Source organism: Citrus clementina, unplaced genomic scaffold, assembly GCF_000493195.1.
Source record: "Citrus clementina cultivar Clemenules unplaced genomic scaffold, Citrus_clementina_v1.0 scaffold_8, whole genome shotgun sequence".
Taxonomy (NCBI): Eukaryota; Viridiplantae; Streptophyta; class Magnoliopsida; order Sapindales; family Rutaceae; genus Citrus; species Citrus x clementina.
Genome location: NW_006262022.1, coordinates 12,936,801 through 12,956,865, shown reverse-complemented (window position 1 = coordinate 12,956,865; position 20,065 = coordinate 12,936,801). Strand labels below are relative to the sequence as shown.

The 20,065-nt window shown below is 33.3% G+C and overlaps 3 protein-coding genes across 3 annotated transcripts; 2 read left to right on the top strand and 1 right to left on the bottom strand.

Moving 5' to 3' along the window:
* The first annotated feature begins 2,117 nt into the window (after window positions 1–2,117).
* LOC18034538 (UDP-glycosyltransferase 73C6) lies at window positions 2,118–3,742 on the top strand. The gene is made up of 2 exons (XM_024178375.1): window positions 2,118–2,676; window positions 2,776–3,742. The coding sequence occupies exons 1-2, from the start codon at window positions 2,191–2,193 to the stop codon at window positions 3,655–3,657; spliced, it is 1,368 nt and encodes a 455-aa protein (XP_024034143.1). The 5' UTR covers window positions 2,118–2,190; the 3' UTR covers window positions 3,658–3,742.
* A 4,362-nt stretch (window positions 3,743–8,104) lies between these two features.
* On the bottom strand, window positions 8,105–9,902 carry LOC18035063 (UDP-glycosyltransferase 73C1). The gene has a single exon (XM_006423753.2). The coding sequence runs from the start codon at window positions 9,779–9,781 to the stop codon at window positions 8,303–8,305; it is 1,479 nt and encodes a 492-aa protein (XP_006423816.1). The 5' UTR covers window positions 9,782–9,902; the 3' UTR covers window positions 8,105–8,302.
* A 5,602-nt stretch (window positions 9,903–15,504) lies between these two features.
* On the top strand, window positions 15,505–19,558 carry LOC18033877 (dicarboxylate transporter 2.1, chloroplastic). Its single transcript, XM_006423752.2, has 4 exons — window positions 15,505–16,368; window positions 16,766–17,079; window positions 18,397–18,845; window positions 19,243–19,558. The coding sequence occupies exons 1-4, from the start codon at window positions 15,559–15,561 to the stop codon at window positions 19,356–19,358; spliced, it is 1,689 nt and encodes a 562-aa protein (XP_006423815.1). The 5' UTR covers window positions 15,505–15,558; the 3' UTR covers window positions 19,359–19,558.
* Window positions 19,559–20,065: the final 507 nt, after the last annotated feature.

Below are 20,065 nucleotides of genomic sequence, written 5' to 3'. Positions count from 1 at the left end.
CAATTTAATCTCCCTTACTTCCTAAATTGAGTTTTTCCATGCCTTTTTATCTATAATCTCCAATTAATTCCTTATTCAATTAATTAAAAATAACAAATAAAAATAACTAACAATTATATAATTAAGAATAAAATATGTATATATTATATGCTAATCATCTAATCACAATAATATGTGACTTGTCGATTTTGGATATCACCATGTTGTCAAGCGAACAACTGATTAAGTGGAAAGCAGAGGTCTTTATATTGGACAATTTTTAGAAAACCATTCAGCCACGGATCAATCACGTTAAGGCAATTTCCTTGAAGTCGATGAACATAGCGGGTGTTGAAAATTGAGAATTTCATTATATATATATGTTTGGGAAGGAAATATGAGACCAATAATGAGGCGCCATGTGTCAATATTTAAGAGATTAATTTGTCTCGGGTACCTCGGATACTCTAGGTACCCCGGCCACCCTAAGGACTCCGGGGGTACCTCGGGTACACCATGAAAGGATATAAAAATCTTCGTAAATATGTGAAGGGATATGTGGACCCTGAATCTCAAAAAGATCGGTTTGATACGTGTCGAAAAATAAGGAAATCTTGTGCCACAAAGGAGGAGACAGCCGCCTGTCACCCCAGCGAATCCGCCAAAATGGTGATATTATGACAGTTGGGACCACCAGCTTTGCCTGCTACACCTGCAAAATTATAACGGATTTGCAGATGTACGCGGGACCACTCCACTACGCCCAACACGTGAATACGCCACAAACTTGCTCTCCACTGATATTTTTGAAATGTCTAAGCCGCCATACGCATGAAAATAAGAATATTCCTGACATGACAGCAGGGAACGCCATTAAAATAGCGCCAGGTGGCACGGCGACCGGGGTACACCATATAAATACTCAGGTTTGATTTTTATCAAGTGAGTGAACAGACTCACGACAAAAAACTAGGGTTTCTTCAACCTCAAAATCTCCATTACCGAGAGCTTGCAAGCTCTCCAACCTTAGATAACCCAACTCTGACTTGAGCGTCGGAGTGTGGTCGCCGGCCACCCCCGGCTCCACCTCTAAATTTTTTTTGGTTGTTTCGCAGGTTTAAGGCGAGTTTCACCAGCCCTCCACACCTGAAGTCAGATTCCCTCCATAACCACCGTATATATAATGTTCTTTTTATTAAATTGTAGCAATCAATCCAATTCAATTGTTGTCTATTTCCACCTTAGACTCCATGTCTTTTAATTTCTGCCATTTTGTGAATCGGCGTTCTTGATGTGCCTGCATAACATTTTACATATATATAATATATATATATATAATCATTATACACACACACACACACACACACATATATATATATAATGTTCTTTTTATTAAATTGTAGCAATCAATCCAATTCAATTGTTGTCTATTTCCACCTTAGACTGCATGTCTTTTAATTTCTGCCATTTTGTGAATCGGCGTTCTTGATGTGCCTGCATAACATTTTATATATATATATAGTCAGTTTTAGACGCGAGCTCTCGCATTCTTTAAAATCTTGATTTGGGGTTTCACAATAATGTCAAATGCTTTTACATCAATTATAAACAGCTGAAAAATCATTTAACAATGTCCAAATCTGCATTTTAAAAAATGCGAGCACTCACAATAAAGAACTATATATATATATATAGAGAGAGAGAGAGAGAGAGAGAGAAGGAATCTCTTAAATTACTAAAATAAGAGATAAACTAAAAAAATAAGTAAAAGACTTACCTAAACTTTAAAAAAAAAAGGCAAAAGACTTACCTTAATACGGTATATTAAAGTATGTATTTTTCTTATTTTTTATCCTATACTTTACTTTAATAATTTAAGATATCCCTTATTGAAATTTATTATAAATTTCTACGTGTGTGTGCGTGTATGTGAAGAAACACACACTAGTAATTGAAATTTATTAATAATTTAACACACACACACACACACAGACTTCTAGGCTAAATCACGTTGAGCAACAATACAATTGCGCGTGTGAAGAAACAATCAAAGGTTCATTGATGAATTAGTTAATGTGTCATAAGAACATTATCCAAACCTCACGGTCGAATAAGCCAATATGTTTACGCAGTCTCTGGCATCAGCAATTTCCCATTCCTTTTTATAAATGACAAAACGTGTCCATCCCCTCAACATCTATCCATTGAGCCATGGCATCCGAAGCCAGCCAGTCACATTTTCTCTTGCTTCCTTTCTTGGCTCCAGGCCACATGATTCCCATGTTTGACACTGCTAGATTGCTTGCACAGCGTGGAGCTATTGTTACTATTGTCACCACCCCAGTTAATGCAGCAAGGTTTAAAACAGTGCACGCTCGTGCCATAGATTCCGGAATGCAAATCCGACTAATTGAGATACAGTTTCCATGGCAACAAGCAGGATTACCCGAAGGCTGTGAGAATTGCGACCTGCTTCCTACAACAGACTTTGCAAGGTTCTTGAATTCGCTTCACATGCTTCAGTTGCCTTTTGAAAATTTGTTCGAAAGGCAAACTCTTAAGCCCTGCTGCATAATCTCTGACATGTGCTTTCCTTGGACGGTGGATACAGCTGCCAAGTTCAATGTTCCAAGGATTATTTTCCATGAATTTTCTTGCTTCTGTCTATTCTGCCTGCACCTCTTGGGTGTTTCAAAGGTTCACGAGAACGTTACATCTGATTCAGATTACTTTAATATACCTGGCTTGCCTGATCACATTCAATTTACTAAAGTTCAATTACCAATATCCGAGCAGGATGATGACTTTAAAGAGCTTCAAGAGCAAATTTTTGCGGCCGATAAGAAAACATACGGCACGATTATAAATACCTTCGAAGAGCTAGAGTCGCCATGTATTGAAGACTACAAAAAAGCAAAACAAGAAAAAGTTTGGTGCATCGGCCCTGTTTCGCTGTGCAACAAAGAGCCCATAGACAAGGCTGAGAGAGGTAAAAAAGCATCAATCGACGTTCCTGAATGCTTAACATGGCTTGATTCACAGCAGCCAACCTCAGTAGTCTATGTTTGTCTTGGAAGCATCTGTAATTTGCCGTCTTCACAACTTATAGAGCTTGGTTTAGGCCTTGAAGCATCTAACAAGCCGTTTGTTTGGGTTATCAGGGGAGAAAGTAAATTAGAAGAATTAGAAAAGTGGCTTGTAGAAGAAAATTTTAAAGAAAGGATTAAAGGGAGAGGCCTTTTGATTCGGGGTTGGGCACCACAAGTACTGATATTATCACACCCTGCAGTCGGAGGGTTCTTAACGCATTGCGGCTGGAATTCATCTCTGGAAGGGATATCAGCTGGGGTTCAAATGCTTACATGGCCACTTTTTGCAGACCAATTTTGTAACGAGAAGTTGATTGTGGAAGTTTTAAGGATTGGTGTGAGTGTTGGAGTGGAAGTTCCGATGAAGTTTGGGGAAGAGGAGAAGATTGGAGTGTTGGTGAAGAAGGAAGATGTCGAAACGGCTATAAACATACTGATGGATGATGGACAAGAAAGAGATGCAAGAAGAAGAAGAGCAGAAGAATTTGGAGAGTTGGCAAAGAGAGCTTTAGATGAAGGGGGATCTTCTTACAACAACATCGAATTATTTATGCAAGATATATCATTCCATGGCCAACCTCAGAAGTGATTTCGATATTGTTTCCTTAATTTCATAGGCTTTTCTTTCGTTTCATTCCAAATGTTTATTAATTTCTGAGAATTCTGTTTTTTTTAAATTTGTATTCGAGAATTTTTTTTTATATGGAAATTATTGCTTTCAAGAGTTGTATATTACTGATCAGGTGAGTCTGCAATAATGTTAAATCTCCAATAGCATTTAGGGTAAAATTCAATTTACCCCACCTAGAGTGATTATTTTTAAAATACTTTCTAATGAGGCAAAAACGTTAATTTACCTTCAAATTTCGTTACTTTTAACAGCTGACTAACATTGGCTCAATAAAATACGAAAATGCTTTGACCCTAACAAAATATGCTACCTAACACTTTTATAGGTTAAGAAGAATAACTTTAGCTTTCCCATGAAGTTTGACATATTTTCAATATGATGATAAAGATGATTTTTTTAATAAAACCCATCCTATGAAAACTTTAGTATTTGTCATATTGTAGGTGTTAAAGGGCAAAATAGTAGTAACAAAACCTTTAAAAAATTAAATAATTTTTACCTCTATTTTAATTAACAAAAAAAAATAAACATAAAATCCATTTACAATATCAATACAATCAAAATCAAACATTTAAACCTTCCCTATTTTATCATTTATTTTTTAATATAAATCATTGATCAATTAGTTATTTTATTCTTAATGTCATTTGAATGTCTGGAAATTATATTATATAATTTTTGTAATTTCAATGTTAAAAAATATAATAAACTTTTGTACTTTGTGAAAATTTTAAAATAATTATGACGGAAAAATAGAAAAATGGTATTATAATGAAATCAAAACAAATTTTTTTAAAAAAATCAAAATTCGAAAAACCAAATCCTATTACATATCCACCATCATTGTATTTCAATTCAGTATCTATTTAACTAGACCTATCACAACAGATTTTAAAAATTTTGGCCCATGTCTAAGCCCTCATATGGAGGGCCAGGCCGGCCTAGATCGTTTTTCCCACCCCATATGAAAGCACCATAAACTAAAGTTCAATTTATATACCAATTAAATTACCCAATTCTAAAAATAAATAAACGATAATATGAATATTCTAAGATTAGATTACAGAATTCAAAAAATAAAAATAAAATAGAAAAACGAAGAAAAGAGGCAGACAGTCATGATGGTGATGGAGTCTTCTCCTAAAGTCGATTAAAATACGAGCTTTACCCAAATCGATTAATAGAATAAATTTGATCTCGATTGATAGAATAAATTTGATCTTTGGCTGATATTACAATAAGAGTAGTGAAACCTCCATGGGTTTCCAGTTCGATCTCGGGATGTTGTGCACGACGGCGTGATAAAGAGGTTGCTGCGTGCGGTGAAGAGTTGTTTAAGTTGTTTTTGTGAATTAATTTGTATGACACATTGGATTTTTGTTAGATTTTGAGAGAAATGTTTGGTTCTTTGAAATGAGATTTTGATTTGTGATTGGATTTACAAAACAAATTGTGGGCTTTGAATCAACAAACAGAACAAAGAGGGTTGATGACTTTATGAAACCTACTATTAAAAGTTAACCAATTTTTTAAAAAAAATTACTAATTCAGGAGAGTGTGAAATTTATTGAAGCATTTTTATGTGTGAAATTTTTGAAATAATTGGGTTTAGTGCTATTAACAAAAGTAAAAAAGATAAAAGTTTGACTCTTTTTTAGTTAGTTGACTGTTATAAAGATAAACAAATATGATTTTTTTCCTTTTGATGGTTGAAATTAATAGAGAAATAACAAAATTTAAAGGATAAATTGACTTTTCATAATCTTAGGGGACATTTTGAAGATAGCCACTCTAAGTGGGGGGTAAATTAAATTTTACCCTAATGTTTATAATAGAATAGTTGATAATTTGATGTCATATAAATTTTATATATATGTATGAGCATAATAACCCTAATGTCAAAATCATTATTTCAAAGGGGAATCTGAGTCTTGTAGCTCTGTGGCACCCTCTTTTAGTTTGGTGCATGAGAAAATAATTGAATATATAATCATAATACCCATTAGTGTCAAAATTACTATTGCAAAGGGTTCATTTGCATATTAGCTTTTTATTTAATAGGTGCATAGATGACATGATTAGCCTGTTTTATGTAAATTTTTCTTCTAATGTGTTGCGCATGTTTGCCAAAGAATTAAGAATGTATTACAATTTACTACAAATCTTTTAAGTATTTTAAGTTTGCTTAATTCTTATATAGATTGATAAAACATCAATTGACATAACTTTATAATTGACAAATATCATAACAAACACAATTGATAATTTGATATAATATAATTAAATATACGACCATAATCCCCACTAATGTAAAAATTATAATTGTAAAGGAGAACCTGTTTCTTCTAGCTTGTGGCACCATTTTTAATGGATTTAGTAGTGGTGCTTTACGGGGTTGTTTTGTAATGCCATTTAGTCATCAAACTTCTTTCAAAGCTTTGATGATCTATGCCATCGTTAAAGCTATTAAATTTGTTGTCTAGAAAGTTTGGACTTTTATTTAGTTGGAAAGTAAATCTTGTGCGGCTATAAATTATCTTATGAGCTCAAGTTTTAAACCTCCTCGGCAGTTGTGCGGCTATAAATAGTTAAATTGTTAAAGTCTAATTTGTGGAATGCATTTTTATTGTTCTCAGATTTATTACGAAGGAAATTCAGCAGTTCACTATGGATCTAGTGGTTAAATTAAGAATAGCTGGATGATATTTTTTATTCGAAAGAATCTTTTTTAATATTGATGAGGTCTTCCAAATATGAAATTTTGTAGTTTCTTTTCTTTTTTATTTGATAAAATTTTTCTCGCATATCATTGATTTCTCTATTTTTTTTTAATTAATTGTTTCGCACGACAGCTACAATAAAAAAAAATGGAAAACTACAAATGCCTTGCAATTTTTTTAATCTACAAAACGAAAAGATAATGAACAAAATCCAAATTGAATTTTTAACTCCCATTTTCTTTAAGACTCAAACCGAAATGGCCATTATTTGAAAACTACTTTGTCAAATCCCGCAAAAGCTCCTTGTCATTTCTTTTTCTTCTCTTCATTTTTATTTGTTTTATGATTAATTATGGCTCCCAGCGGCTACACTAAAGACAAATGGAAAAAGACATATGATAGGCAGAGGAGGAGAATCCAAGCAAGGAACGTATTGCAGCAAATGTTTTATCAAAACAAAATTAACTCGGATTTGTCCATCCGACTTTTCATTCCATTCTTGGTGCATTTACTAAATGATTACAGTAATAAATTTGAATCTAAATGAATAGGAATTAGAATGGGCTGAAATGAAAATAAAGAATAAAAATTAGAATAAATTATTTATTTGAACGGTAAGAATCAGAATTGAAATAAGTTAAATTGTAATAAATTACTAAAAAGTACAATTCATAAACTACTGTCAAAATTATTTTTTTGTTTTAATTATAGTCATTATTTATTCAATTATTATTATTATATTAATATACTAATTAATTATAATAATCTTTTTTGAATTGAAGATAAAATTGGCATTTTTTATTTTGTTGTTGGGGTTAGAGATGGCAAAACCCCGGGTCGGGTCCGGGTATTGCAATGACCGGACCCTGCCTGGGTCCGAGTCCGAGCTGGGTTTTAATCCAGATACCTGAATTTTATATTTTTTAATATTATATGTGTATATATTTTTTATTTTTTGGTAATTTTATAAGTTTTAAATTTATTTCAATAAAATTTGACATGAAAATATAAACTTTAAGTGTTTAAAATTTTATATATGTATAATAAATGAGTCAAATAAATATAAATATTTATAATAATATATATTTTATAATATTTTTTTAATAAAATCCGGGTTCTGGATTTATCAAGTGATGCCCAAGACTGACCCGGCTTCATACTCGGACCGGGTAATATCCGGCCCACAACGCCCGGATACGGTCCGGATCCAAACCGGACGGGTATTTTTGCCACCTCTAGTTGGGGTTGGAGGGAGGGGGGAATGGTCATTCTCGAAAATTGGAGACTCATTCTTGTCCCCTCTTGAGAATCAATTTCTCATTTCTCATTCCTAAATTGGGGTGGGCCGATGATTCTGATTCCAATTCCTGACTTTATCTTGTAAAATAAATGTTATCAATAATTTCAATTCTGGGTTCTGATTCCCCAATCTAAGAGGTAAATGTACCATTCTTACTACAACTAAAACGTAAAACAATAACTCATATATTATGATGGTTCTTCCTAATAAGTGTTATCAAAAGTATTTGATAAATGTTATTATATTAACTATTATAAAATCTAACATTTACAATAACGATTTTATTATATAATGGTCATTAAATAACAGGGTAAAATACAATCTTAATTTTAATGACCGTTGTTTATAAAAACTCTGATTAAAATTATAAAATAATAATCACGGGTTTTCTAGACAAAAAGGGTCATTTTATCCAACAAAAATATTGTGTCAACGTTAACCATACAAATACGACTGTGAAAAAACAAACAAAGATTCATTGATTCATTATTGTGTGAAAAACAATATCCAATCCAAACAAGGAAAGTTTTGGTGCACGTCATCAGCTTGCTAGGACAAGCTCTGTCCTCCTCTGTTCTAGATGTCATTTATTAGCTTGACTCGTGGAGTGTACGTGTTTCATGATATCTTGAATTACAAGTGTGACATTGAGGTGAGAAGATCCACCTTCTTGGACCGCCATATTTGCCATCTGACCAAGCTTTACAGCTCTGTTTCTTCTCTCTTCTCCTTCCTTTCCTTCATCCATCAATTTTTCGACCGCATTCCTGACATCATCTCTCTTCATCAACACCCCAATTTTTTGTTCCTCTCCCCATATCATGGGACTTTCCACCCCAACTTTGACCCCAATTTTTAGTATTTGCACAACAAGTTTCTCATTCATAAATTGATCTCCGAAAAGAGGCCATGTTAATAATGGCAAGCCAGCACTCACACCTTCTAGTGTTGAATTCCAGCCGCAATGTGTTAAGAATCCTCCAATAGAAGGGTGAGATAATATTAGCACTTGTGGAGCCCAACCCCATATGACAAGGCCTCTTCCTTTGATCCTTTCTTCAAAGCCATCCTCTACAACCCATTTCTTCAATTCTTTTGATGTTTCTCCTTCTCTAATCACCCAAATGAATGGCCTATTTGATGCTTCTAAGCCTAACCCAAGTTCCCTCATTTGCGAAGGAATCAGATTACAGAGGCTTCCAAGGCAAGCATAAACTACAGATTTGGGAGCTTTTGAATCAAGCCACTTCAAGCATTGGTGTTCATCAACTGATGCCTTATTACCTCTTTGAGCCTTATCTGAGTACTCTTTATTGCTAAGTGAAACCGGACCAATACACCACACTTTGTCATGCCTTATTTTCTTGTATTCTTTAATATAAGCTGGCTCCAATTCTTCAAAACTATTCACTATAACTCCATATGTGCCTGTATCAGCTGCACCCATTTTTTTCTGAAATACATTGAATCTTGAACCTAGAGAAGAATCTACCTGCTGAGTAGTGAATTCAATTTTATCAGGCAAACATGGCACGACCAAGTACTCTGACTCCGAGCTCACACTCTCAAAAACCTTGGAGGTGAATAAATTGTTGTAGCACACAAGGCAGAAGCAGCATGTTCCATGAAAAGTAATCCTTGGAATGTTAAACTTGCCAGCTATATGCGCTGTATATGGCAGACACATGTCAGAAATTATGCAGTTTGGTCGTGGCTTCAGCTGTGCAAAAACATTTTCTACTGGTTCTTGTAGCATGTCAGCAGCTGTGAAGAAATCGAAGGCTAAACCTAGCGAAGCCACCATGTCCAAATTCTCACAACCTTCAGGCAAACCAGCTTCTTCACATGGTAACTGGAATTGGACTATCTTGATTTGCAGTCCAGATTCAATGGCGCGAGAAAGGATTCCATTGAACCTGGCCGCATTAACTGGCGTTGTGACTATGGTGATAATAACACCACGCTGTGCAAGTAGCCTTGCTATGTCAATCATAGGGATCATATGCCCTTGGGCTAAAAAAGGAAACAGCACAAAGTGAAGCTGGTTTGCTTGTGTGTCCATCGGAAATTGACAATTTCCTTCTGATGGATACAATATGGGGGATTAGGATTTTGTGATAGTAGATGCAACATAGTTGTAGAAGGGGCTTGCCCTTTCCAGCTGATGTAAGAGCACACATAAGCAATTTCGTTTGACAACAAAACTACAAAAGCATGTGACTCTCAATCACAAATAACAACAACTTTACATTGCTGTCTTGATTAAAAACTTTGTTCTTTTCTACCATCTCTTAGGCCGTCGGTTGGATTGTGGGCTACAGCACCACAGCCAACTTCTATTTTTCTTTATTATTTCATCCAAATTTTTATAATTACTAACTATAAAAGTTTTTTTTTAAATTACTATTTACCATGTAATCATATCTTTTTCTTTAACAAGTATAGTTTTTATCTCACAACAATAAATATAATCTGGACTTAAGGGAATTAATTAGGCGGTCACCTAAATCCTCATATTGTGTGAAAGTTTCATTGTGGTCGTCTAGGTCCTATATGTTAGGAAGACACTTTTTTCATTGATATACATAAATTAATAAAATTTTTAAGTTACTTAATATAGAAAAGCCTAATTTTTAGACCTCTCTTCAATTAATAATTATCTCATAGTTAAGAATTTTTATAAAAATATTATATTTGATAACTTCAATGTTAAATATCTATAATTAATAATATTGTCTAACCATAATTCATTATCAGTTTTCCCAAGAAAAATATTAAATTCTTTGTCCGTTAAAAAAAGGGTTACTTATTTAACATTATAAAATTCTCGTGCTCTTCTTTGTAAAGAAAAGAGAATTGTTATGTTGAAAGTAGGGATGGCAAAAAAGCCCAGGTCGGGCTGCGGGCTTAGACCCGGCCCTCATTTCGACAAGGGCCCAAGAAAAAAAAGTTCGGACAAAGCCCAGTCCTACTACATTTAAAAAAAAATAATTTTATAAATTAGAATAATATAATTAAAAATGAAAAGTAATTTAAAAATTAAAAAAAAAAACTTAAATTCTTAACTTATAAATCAATTATGATTCAAAAAAGTTAAAATTATGATACTAAATTCTCTCTTTTGTGTCAATTAATTAAGAGAGCGTTTGAATTAAAAAATCTAGTATTAAAAAAATTAAAGTTATGAGCTTTTATTTGCTTTATTTATTATTTTAATTTGAAATATTCATTTTCTTTAATTTATATATGATTTGTAATAACTTGTTGATCATTAATTTATTTCAAATTTACAATAAATAAATAAAGTCCAAGTCCGGCTCGAGCCCGCAATGGCCTGGCTCGGCCCAGCCCAGGCCCACACACTTAACTGACAGTGGGCCTGGACCTGGGTTTGAAAAAGCCCGGCTCAGACCCGTTGTTTACCATCCCTAGTTGAAAGTGCTCTAAGTTAAAGCATCTCCTATAACTACTCAATTTAAAGTTGAAATGAGTATTGGTTTTTTTTAACTTTAAATTCAATTGCTGTAGTGGATAATTTAAGTTAGAGTATATCCAATATAGCTAGACCTTAAAAGAAAATTATTACTTTTATTATTTTACTTTTGAAGCATTATATATAGTTTCTTGAAATAATAGTTCTAAAAGAAATAAAAAAAGATATTTTCTTCATTACTTTTCATTTTTAAAATTTCTTACTATCTTGTTAATTGTTGATATTTAAGGTATAGTTAAAAATTGATTGAATTTCGAGATTTTTTATGTTTCTTTCAATCTTGAAGCTACTAAATGTAAAGGAAGTCTCATAAAAAAAAAAATTTGTCTAAAGCGTCATTACTCTAGAGCTGGCCCTACTGTATCACATACATGCCACTAGGCTTGTAGCGCTCTGTATATGTCAAGGGCGTTGATTTAAATCTCACATGGAACTCGTTGCCTTCGAATATTTTGTAGGAGCATAATTTTGAATTAAAATTAGCATATAGTTTTAAAATTTAAATTTTATGTGGTGTGGATTAATCTTGTATTAGTATAAATAGAGAGGGGGGAGGGGGGGAACACACCTCTCCACACCTTCTCTTCTCTTATTTCCCCTCAAATTCTTCTTCTCATCTCTCTTTGTAATATATTTTCAATAAATAAAATTAGTTTTATTTCAATTTTCAAATACCATTTTTTTAATTATGTATTTTTCAATTTTAATAATTTCCTTTATTTCAAATATGTTTAGCTAAATATTAGTAGTTAGGGTGAGGTGAAACTCTTAGTAGAGAAATATGATTTAATCAAATTCTATTTTTAATTGTACAAATTGAATTATTTTCTATTTAATTTTATCCATATTTTATATTTTGAAATTTTGATTTATTGTAGACAAAAATAGGAGTTTGGCGCAATGAATCTTAATATCTTAGTATAAAATATGGTAAATTGGTATTTTGACTTATTGTAGACAAGTTGAGTTTTGACACATTAAGTCCATAATAAAATTAATGGGAAAATTATTTTAATTTATACAATTAATCTTTTGGGAAATAAAATAAAAAAAATTGTTAAATTGTATTTATTACTAGAAGTGGATCCATAACCCTAAATAATTCAATTTCATAGTTTTTCTTAAATTAAATTACATATTTTTAATTTTAATTTTAATTTTTTTATAAACTTAAATAAACAAATTAAATTTTTTCTCTGTAAATAGACTTCAGACTCACCGAGTTATTATATAACAAAACACTCTTATACTTGAGAGTTATAAATCACTTTTAAATCATGTCATTAATCTAAAAAAAAAAATTTCCATCTTACAACATTGCAAAAATATCAATTTTCCAGAATCACAGGGCACCATTCAAAAATTCTTTAAAAATAGAATACAAGAATATTTTTAATAAAGCAAAATTATATGTGCCTTTAGGATGTCTAGTTTCACCACATATAAAAAAAATTAAAAAAATTAAAGTCAAAGCACAATGTTTTAAACAATTTTTGGAGTTTGTGACTGTCATAAAAATCCAACACATTCTTTTAATCATCATGGTCTTTATTTAATCAATAATTTCCCAACACATGATACCCATGAAAATCATGCAATAACCTTAAGAATCAAAACCCCAAATCTAAATCATAGAGATCAAACACACTAATTCTAAGTTTACACAAAAAATAGTGCACTGAAATGTCATAGATATTCATAATTTAAGCATTTCCACAATTGCCCAACAATTCTTGTACTTAAAAGATAAAAACTAAGAAAAACTTTGGCCTCTCTCTCAAAGAATCTCTCCTAACCGACCAAGTGAAGAAGAAGCTAGCTTCCATTTTTTTCCCTTTAGTTTATCTATTTATACCCAGGGCCTTAGCTAATGGGCTTGGATAAAATGACTAAAATGGGCTTGGCTAAAACTTGCCCAATAATAAATAAGCCCAAACACTAAGATAATGTTAGTACTAAAGCTAATAGTCTAATATTAATAGCACAAATAAAAAGACAGTAACAACAATAAAGACATAATAAAAACATTTAACAATCAAATACGAAAATGAATCAATAATCACAACAATGCGATCAAATTAATACTAATAATCACTTAATTTTTTGGTGTTACAATTATGGCGATTTACATTACAGTTATCTTAGCTCTTTCATCATGGTGAATTACTTAAGAGCTTTGTCAATCCTCTGATCAGGGAAATTTCTCAGGTGACTATTGGAGGCCCTGATGTACCCAAGTGATTTGCAAATCTCAAAGATGATGATTAGGAGAAAATCTTGAGGTTACCCTCTAACACGCTTTTGGAATTTAATATTTGCGAGTCATTGGTGCACTAGAGGAACCTGTAGATTTTGAACTCAGCCCACATTGTTGTTTTAGGCTTTGGTTTATTTTTTATTTTTTATTTTTTTGTTGATATGCCTCCATAAGTTGAAGTTGTGACTCTTAAATTATATTCATTCTTGGATTGCCCCTTGTAAAATAGATTTCTGACTCTATCCCCTTTTCAACAACTCAACAATAGATCCAAATTCTTTTACTAGTGCTAGGGTGATAGAGAAATTAAACCAATTATAAAAGTAATTAATATATATATAAGTAAGTCCCAAAAACAAATAAGCAAGTTCCAGAAAAGTTCTTAAATTAATAAAATTTTAAATTTCAGACATTTAACAAACAATCCCTAAGTATTCAAACTTAGTATACATAGCATTATCATTTTCAATTTTGAAAAAAAAATGGGTGCATGTAATGCTAAATTTTATAAAACAATTATTGTTAAGGCAAAACAAACAAAATCAATTAAAGTAAAATAAAATATTAGTAATAAAAATTATAAAATTTCTATTTATTAAAAGCTTATTGTATATATGTTGCAGTGAGATAAGTTAGAGCATCACCAAAAGACTCTTCAAATAAGATTTTATTACTTATTTGAAGAGGTACATCAATATTTAAGGCTCCAAAAGACACTCCAATTAAGATTATTCAAATAAGAAATGATCATCTCTCTTCAAATTTGAAGAGTTACTTTCTCCCTCTTCAATTTATATTTTATTACTTTTTGTTGAAGAAAAAGAGAAATGTACTTTAATTAATATTGACTTTTCTTTTAAAAAAATAGTTATTTAATTAAAATAATATTAACTTATTTCTATTTGAAGAGTCTTTTGAATAACAATATCTTTTTTTACTCATCTATTTGCCACATAGGTAAGCAAATGAATATTTAAAGAGTAAAATTTATAGAGCCTTTTAGAGATGCTCTTAGGTTTAGGAATGAAACATTTTAACTTAAATATATTTATGATCAAATTTTTTTAATGTAAATTTTGTGATTAAAATAAAAAATATAAATAATTAAAATAAATAATATGGATTGGTGGATACCTGCACTAGTACCCAACAAATTTTTCCTCAGTACCAAACCCACCTGCAACTCGCAGTGGATTTAAGTTTGAAATATCAAACATGCTTGCAACCCGGGCATGTTTGAAATATCAAACATGCTCGCAACCCGAAAAAAAAACCTGCTTACCTGCACCAAGTAGGTTTTTGCGGGCAAATTTGGGTGGGTTTGCAAGTAATTTTGTCATCTTTAATTTTACCTTTCATTTATAAATTTTATGTTTAATTTCTAAAATTTATATTTTATTTTACAGTTAATGTTGGTTTAAAAATTTTATGTTAAATTTACAAGTTTTATGTTTCGTTTACATAATTTATGTTTAATTACGATTTTGATGCCGTAAATTTAATCACGGCATTATAGAATGACCCTATTAATTTTAATCGTATAATTAAATAATAAAAAATATATTATAATTTTAATTGTATAATTAAATAATAAAAAAATATATTATAACTTTGATTATATGGTTATAAAAATATATTTTCATAACTCTGACCTTATAAATAAAAATGTTGGAGTGTCAAATTTAAAATGAGAGAGTGTTGGTGCTTGTGAAATGAGAGAGTGTTGGTGCTTGTGAGTTGTGACCGTAGCACACTCTTCTTTTTTATTATTTTCAGGGTGAAATACAGAAACAGTGCACCCGCACCCACACAAATTTTTCTCTCCTCTCTCATACGAAGAGTCTCTCTTTTCTCACATCAATACACAGAGCGAGTGGTCAGGCATTGTGATATCCGCTGTGTCCCACACTTCCACATCAAAGTTAACGCGCGCGCACTTATCTCCTCTCTCTCTCATTTTCCGAATTCAGAATTGTTGAATTTACAGTGCTGTTTTTCGTTTTCCCCTTTTTTTTTTTTAATTTTTAATTCCTAAAACAGAGTAAAAAACCAAAACAAAGTAAAAGTTCAAAACAAATTAAGCACAAAAATGGAGAGCTTAGCCCTCCGTTCTCTCTCCACCACCCCCACATTCTCTCTCCCCACCATTCGCTCCGCCTTATTCCACCGATTCCCTTACAAACCCATCTCCAAATCCCCACCCTCTATTTTCCCATCTCACTCTCGCTCTTTCCCCACCCTCCGATCAAGATCACTCTCACTCTCCAGACCCCATATCATCAGACCCATTCACTCCTCTTCTCAAAATGACACCGCATCAACAGTACCTCCAACAAATTTGCCATCACCACCTCCACCACGAGGAGCCAAGCTACTCCCCTTCGTTATCTCCATCTCCATTGGCCTCATCCTCCGCTTCCTCGTCCCCAAACCCGTCGAAGTTTCCCCACAGGCATGGCAGCTCCTCTCAATCTTCCTCTCCACGATCGCCGGCCTCGTTTTGAGCCCGTTGCCAGTCGGCGCGTGGGCTTTTCTCGGCCTCACTACCTCAATTGTCACTAGAACACTCGCATTCCCCACTGCTTTCGCTGCGTTCACCAACGAAGTCATCTGGTTGATCGTCATTTCCTTCTTTTTCGCACGTGGGTTTGTGAAGACTGGCCTTGGGGACAGGATTGCTACGTATTTTGTTAAATGGCTGGGTAAGAGCACTCTGGGTTTGTCCTACGGATTGACCTTCAGTGAGGCGCTTATTGCTCCGGCAATGCCCAGTACTACTGCCAGAGCTGGCGGCGTTTTCTTGCCAATCATTAAATCATTGTCGTTATCCGCTGGGAGCAAGCCCGGGGATTCCTCCTCGAAGAAGCTTGGATCATATCTTATTCAGTCCCAATTTCAGGTTAGCATTTGAAGCAAACTGTAATTCAAGTAATGTGCTCGTGTTCATTGGCCACACGATATACTGTATTATTAATTATGCTATGTGGGTATGTGTTAAATGGCTAAAATGTAATGTATTATGTTTGAATGCTTGTTCTATGGTTTAATTGAAATTTCTGCTGATAACTATGCTACATGTGTATGCTTAAAGTGGATGGAAATTACCATGTTTTAAAGATTGAAGTGTGACCATCAGCTGCATGTTTCTAGTTAACACTGTCACTTTTCTTTCTATTTGTTTAATGTTTAGTAGTTGGCAGAGTGAATATTTAGGCCCATGGAATGGTTTTTCTTTTATAATATCAACTTTAATCTTTTGCTAACTCATTTATACTTGATTGTGTGATGCAACACAGTCTGCTGGCAACTCTAGTGCTCTTTTCCTGACAGCTGCAGCTCAAAATTTACTGTGCCTCAAATTAGCTGAGGAACTTGGAGTAATAATTTCAAGCCCCTGGGTGTCTTGGTTCAAAGCTGCTTGTGTACCAGCTCTTGTTGCTCTGCTTGCTACTCCACTTATATTATATAAGCTTTATCCTCCTGAAGTCAAAGACACACCAGATGCCCCTGCTATGGCTGCAAAGAAACTGAAGCAGTTGGGTCCTGTCACTAGAAATGAGTGGATCATGGTTGGGACAATGCTTCTTGCAGTTTCTTTGTGGATCTTTGGGTTAGTACTATTTCTTACATAGCAATGAAGATTTTTTTTCACATAACTGACATTTGTAATCTCCATTATGTTATATATAACTGATTGAAATGTGCAAACAGGTAAAAATGAAGGTTAGAACTTTTCGCGCTATTTGTTATGCTTCTGATAGACATTAACATTTTAGCTGCTTTCTTTAAGATTAACCTATGTGATGCTTGTGTGAACTATCAATTATGTGGATGTTATTTTCAATATATCATTAAATCGCATCAGTATGTACTGCAAAAAACCATTTCATGCAGATAGTATAATAAGGTATATTTGTTTGCATACACAATTTTTTGTCTTTTCAGTTTCAGTTGCAACAAGTTATATTTGCACACATCTCTACTGAATATACTTCTGTTGACAAATACTGATGATGTATGCTTGATGGATTAATGTATAGATAAATGTAGGTCATTTGAAGTGGTGCTTTTTTAATAACTGCGTATTTTGCTCAAATGCATTGCAATCTGAGGAAGTTATAGACTTCTAGACTAGCCAGGATTTAAGCAATGGTAGAAAACTCTAGAGTAGAGAAATGTTTCAGTAATTATAGTAAAAAGCTTATAAATTTCCTGTCCTTCCAATCAAACTAGTTTGGAAGTCGAGCAAAACAGAGACGTAGGGCAAGTAGTCAATCACTAAGGTTATTTTTGTATTTTCATCTGAAAATCAGGCATAATTTCAACTTTTTCTATTGCATCAGATTTGTATAATTTTTGTGTTCTCCAATTATATTGGGTACAGTTCTCTCCCTAGAAAAACCGCCTTGGTATGCCTCTGCTTACTTGTAAGATGTAACAGTCATTCCAGCCCTCTATTCTGTGTATTCATTGTCTAACTTGTTGGAATAGTTTGTTCTGTTTATGCTTTAAAGTTTAAATCACTGGTACTAAGAAACAGAAGCAGAAAGATGGTAGCTTCTATAATACTTCATAAGCAGAGCAAATTCATTATTGTTTCTGTTTACATCACATCAAATTTTAACTTGTGAAACTCCTTCTCCTACAATTTGATGTCTATGTTAGTTGTTCACTCTATTAGTTTCTCTCATTGTTTTTTCTTGGGTTTTAGCATTATAAAAGCTGTCTTACAGATGTATTTGGTAATTTTCTGAGGTGCAACCATCATTCAAATAAGTTGTCACCCTCTCAGGATTCAATTCTGTTATAAATACCTTTTAGTTTCTTCGGAGCATGTCATGATGTCTTTGATATGTAAAGAAACCAGATTAATTTTTTCTTTCGGAATGCATTAATTGAATGGAGGTATGACTTCTTCTGTATGCAGAGATGCACTAGGTATACCAAGTGTTGTAGCTGCAATGATCGGCCTATCTATACTTCTGTTATTGGGTGTCCTTGATTGGGATGATTGCCTAAGTGAAAAGTCAGCTTGGGATACATTGTCTTGGTTTGCTGTTTTAGTGGGCATGGCAGGCCAATTGACAAATCTTGGCATTGTTACGTGGATGTCTGACAGTGTGGCCAAGTGCCTTCAGTCTTTCTCTTTGAGCTGGCCAGCCGCATTTGGGGTTCTTCAGGCATCATACTTCTTAATCCACTACCTATTTGCTAGTCAAACTGGTCACGTGGGAGCGTTGTATTCTGCTTTTCTTGCAATGCACTTGGCAGCTGGGGTTCCTGGTGTGCTGGCTGCACTGGCTTTAGCTTACAATACTAATCTGTTCGGTGCAATAACACATTATAGCAGTGGTCAAGCTGCTGTGTACTATGGAGGTGCGATTTGCTTCCCCTAAGTTATGCATTATTTTATTTATTTATTTTTGTTCATTTTGTTTTAATTTCTCATTTTATGATGCTTTGGTTTAGAGTAATGTTGGAGCTACAAACACTTTTTACAAACTTATGTGTACAAAGTGGTATGGCAAAAAGAGATTGGTTAGATAAAATTATCACAGGGCCCACATAATTATTTTCATTAACTGATGTGACATCACTTTGTACACGCTTGTTTGTACAAAATGTTTGAAGCTGTATCCTTAATCTCGGGTATATGCTTTTTAGTGTATCTGTAATTGGATATTTAACAACCACATACCTCCCTACATGGTAAATGATGATGCAGAATCTTTCACTTGGGTGACTGATAATCTTTTTATTACTTTTTGAACAGCTGGTTATATTGACCTTCCTGACGTATTCAAAATGGGCTTTACAATGGCTCTTGTTAATGCTATCATCTGGGGAGTAACTGGAACTTTCTGGTGGAAATTCTTGGGTCTTTATTGATTCCGATATTCATTGTAATTAATCGTTGATCTTCCCTCTACTGTTTCAGGGAAAACTTGAGCTCATTATTTTTATGTCAAAGAAATTTTTGATATTTAGCTCGACATTGCTTGATCAAAACACTTCACTCCAGAAAGTGGAATTTTTTACCCCCTCTTCACAGAATACTGAAATTAGAATCTATACTGCTGTCACTTCAATTTTATTGTGAAGTCCTTAGATAAAAGCTTGACAGTTATTTTCACCCTTTGGGAGAATGCTTCTTTCAGATGCTTCCTTGCAAGTTCTGTATCTTTTTTGGAGTTGTATCTTTGCTCTGAATACCTTTTGCCTGTCACTCTAGAGAAGTGGGCTTCCAAAGTCTTGCCGATGCCAATAATTGTTATTTAGTGTTGACAATTAGATTGTCATTTTGGATGCATAATTCAACTATATGATTGACTTGCCTTTCCGCTACATTCAATCTGTCTCATGGGTGGATATACACCTATCTTATTGTAGAGTTTCGAAAGTAATTAATACGTTGCAATAGTATGACAGGACGTGCTCTGTTTTTTAGATTCACAACCTTCCATGTTGACACATCTGATGTAACCAATAAAGGCAATGTTTGCTGTATTGAGTTTACAACGTGCCTTTGGGGGAAATATTAACATTCCTTTCTGCACGGGAAAACCTAGTCCATGTCTATGATTAGTGGTTGCTGA

Excerpts from the sequence above, each read along its gene's own strand:
- LOC18034538 (XM_024178375.1), top strand. The coding sequence starts at position 2,191 with ATGGCATCCGAAGCCAGCCAGTCACATTTTCTCTTGCTTCCTTTCTTG. Across the intron at positions 2,677-2,775 it reads ACCTCTTGGGTGTTTCAAAG|GATGATGACTTTAAAGAGCT; the intron begins GTTCACGAGAAC and ends ATATCCGAGCAG.
- LOC18035063 (XM_006423753.2), bottom strand. The coding sequence starts at position 9,781 with ATGGACACACAAGCAAACCAGCTTCACTTTGTGCTGTTTCCTTTTTTA.
- LOC18033877 (XM_006423752.2), top strand. The coding sequence starts at position 15,559 with ATGGAGAGCTTAGCCCTCCGTTCTCTCTCCACCACCCCCACATTCTCT. Across the intron at positions 17,080-18,396 it reads GTTTCTTTGTGGATCTTTGG|AGATGCACTAGGTATACCAA; the intron begins GTTAGTACTATT and ends TTCTGTATGCAG. Across the intron at positions 18,846-19,242 it reads AGCTGCTGTGTACTATGGAG|CTGGTTATATTGACCTTCCT; the intron begins GTGCGATTTGCT and ends CTTTTTGAACAG.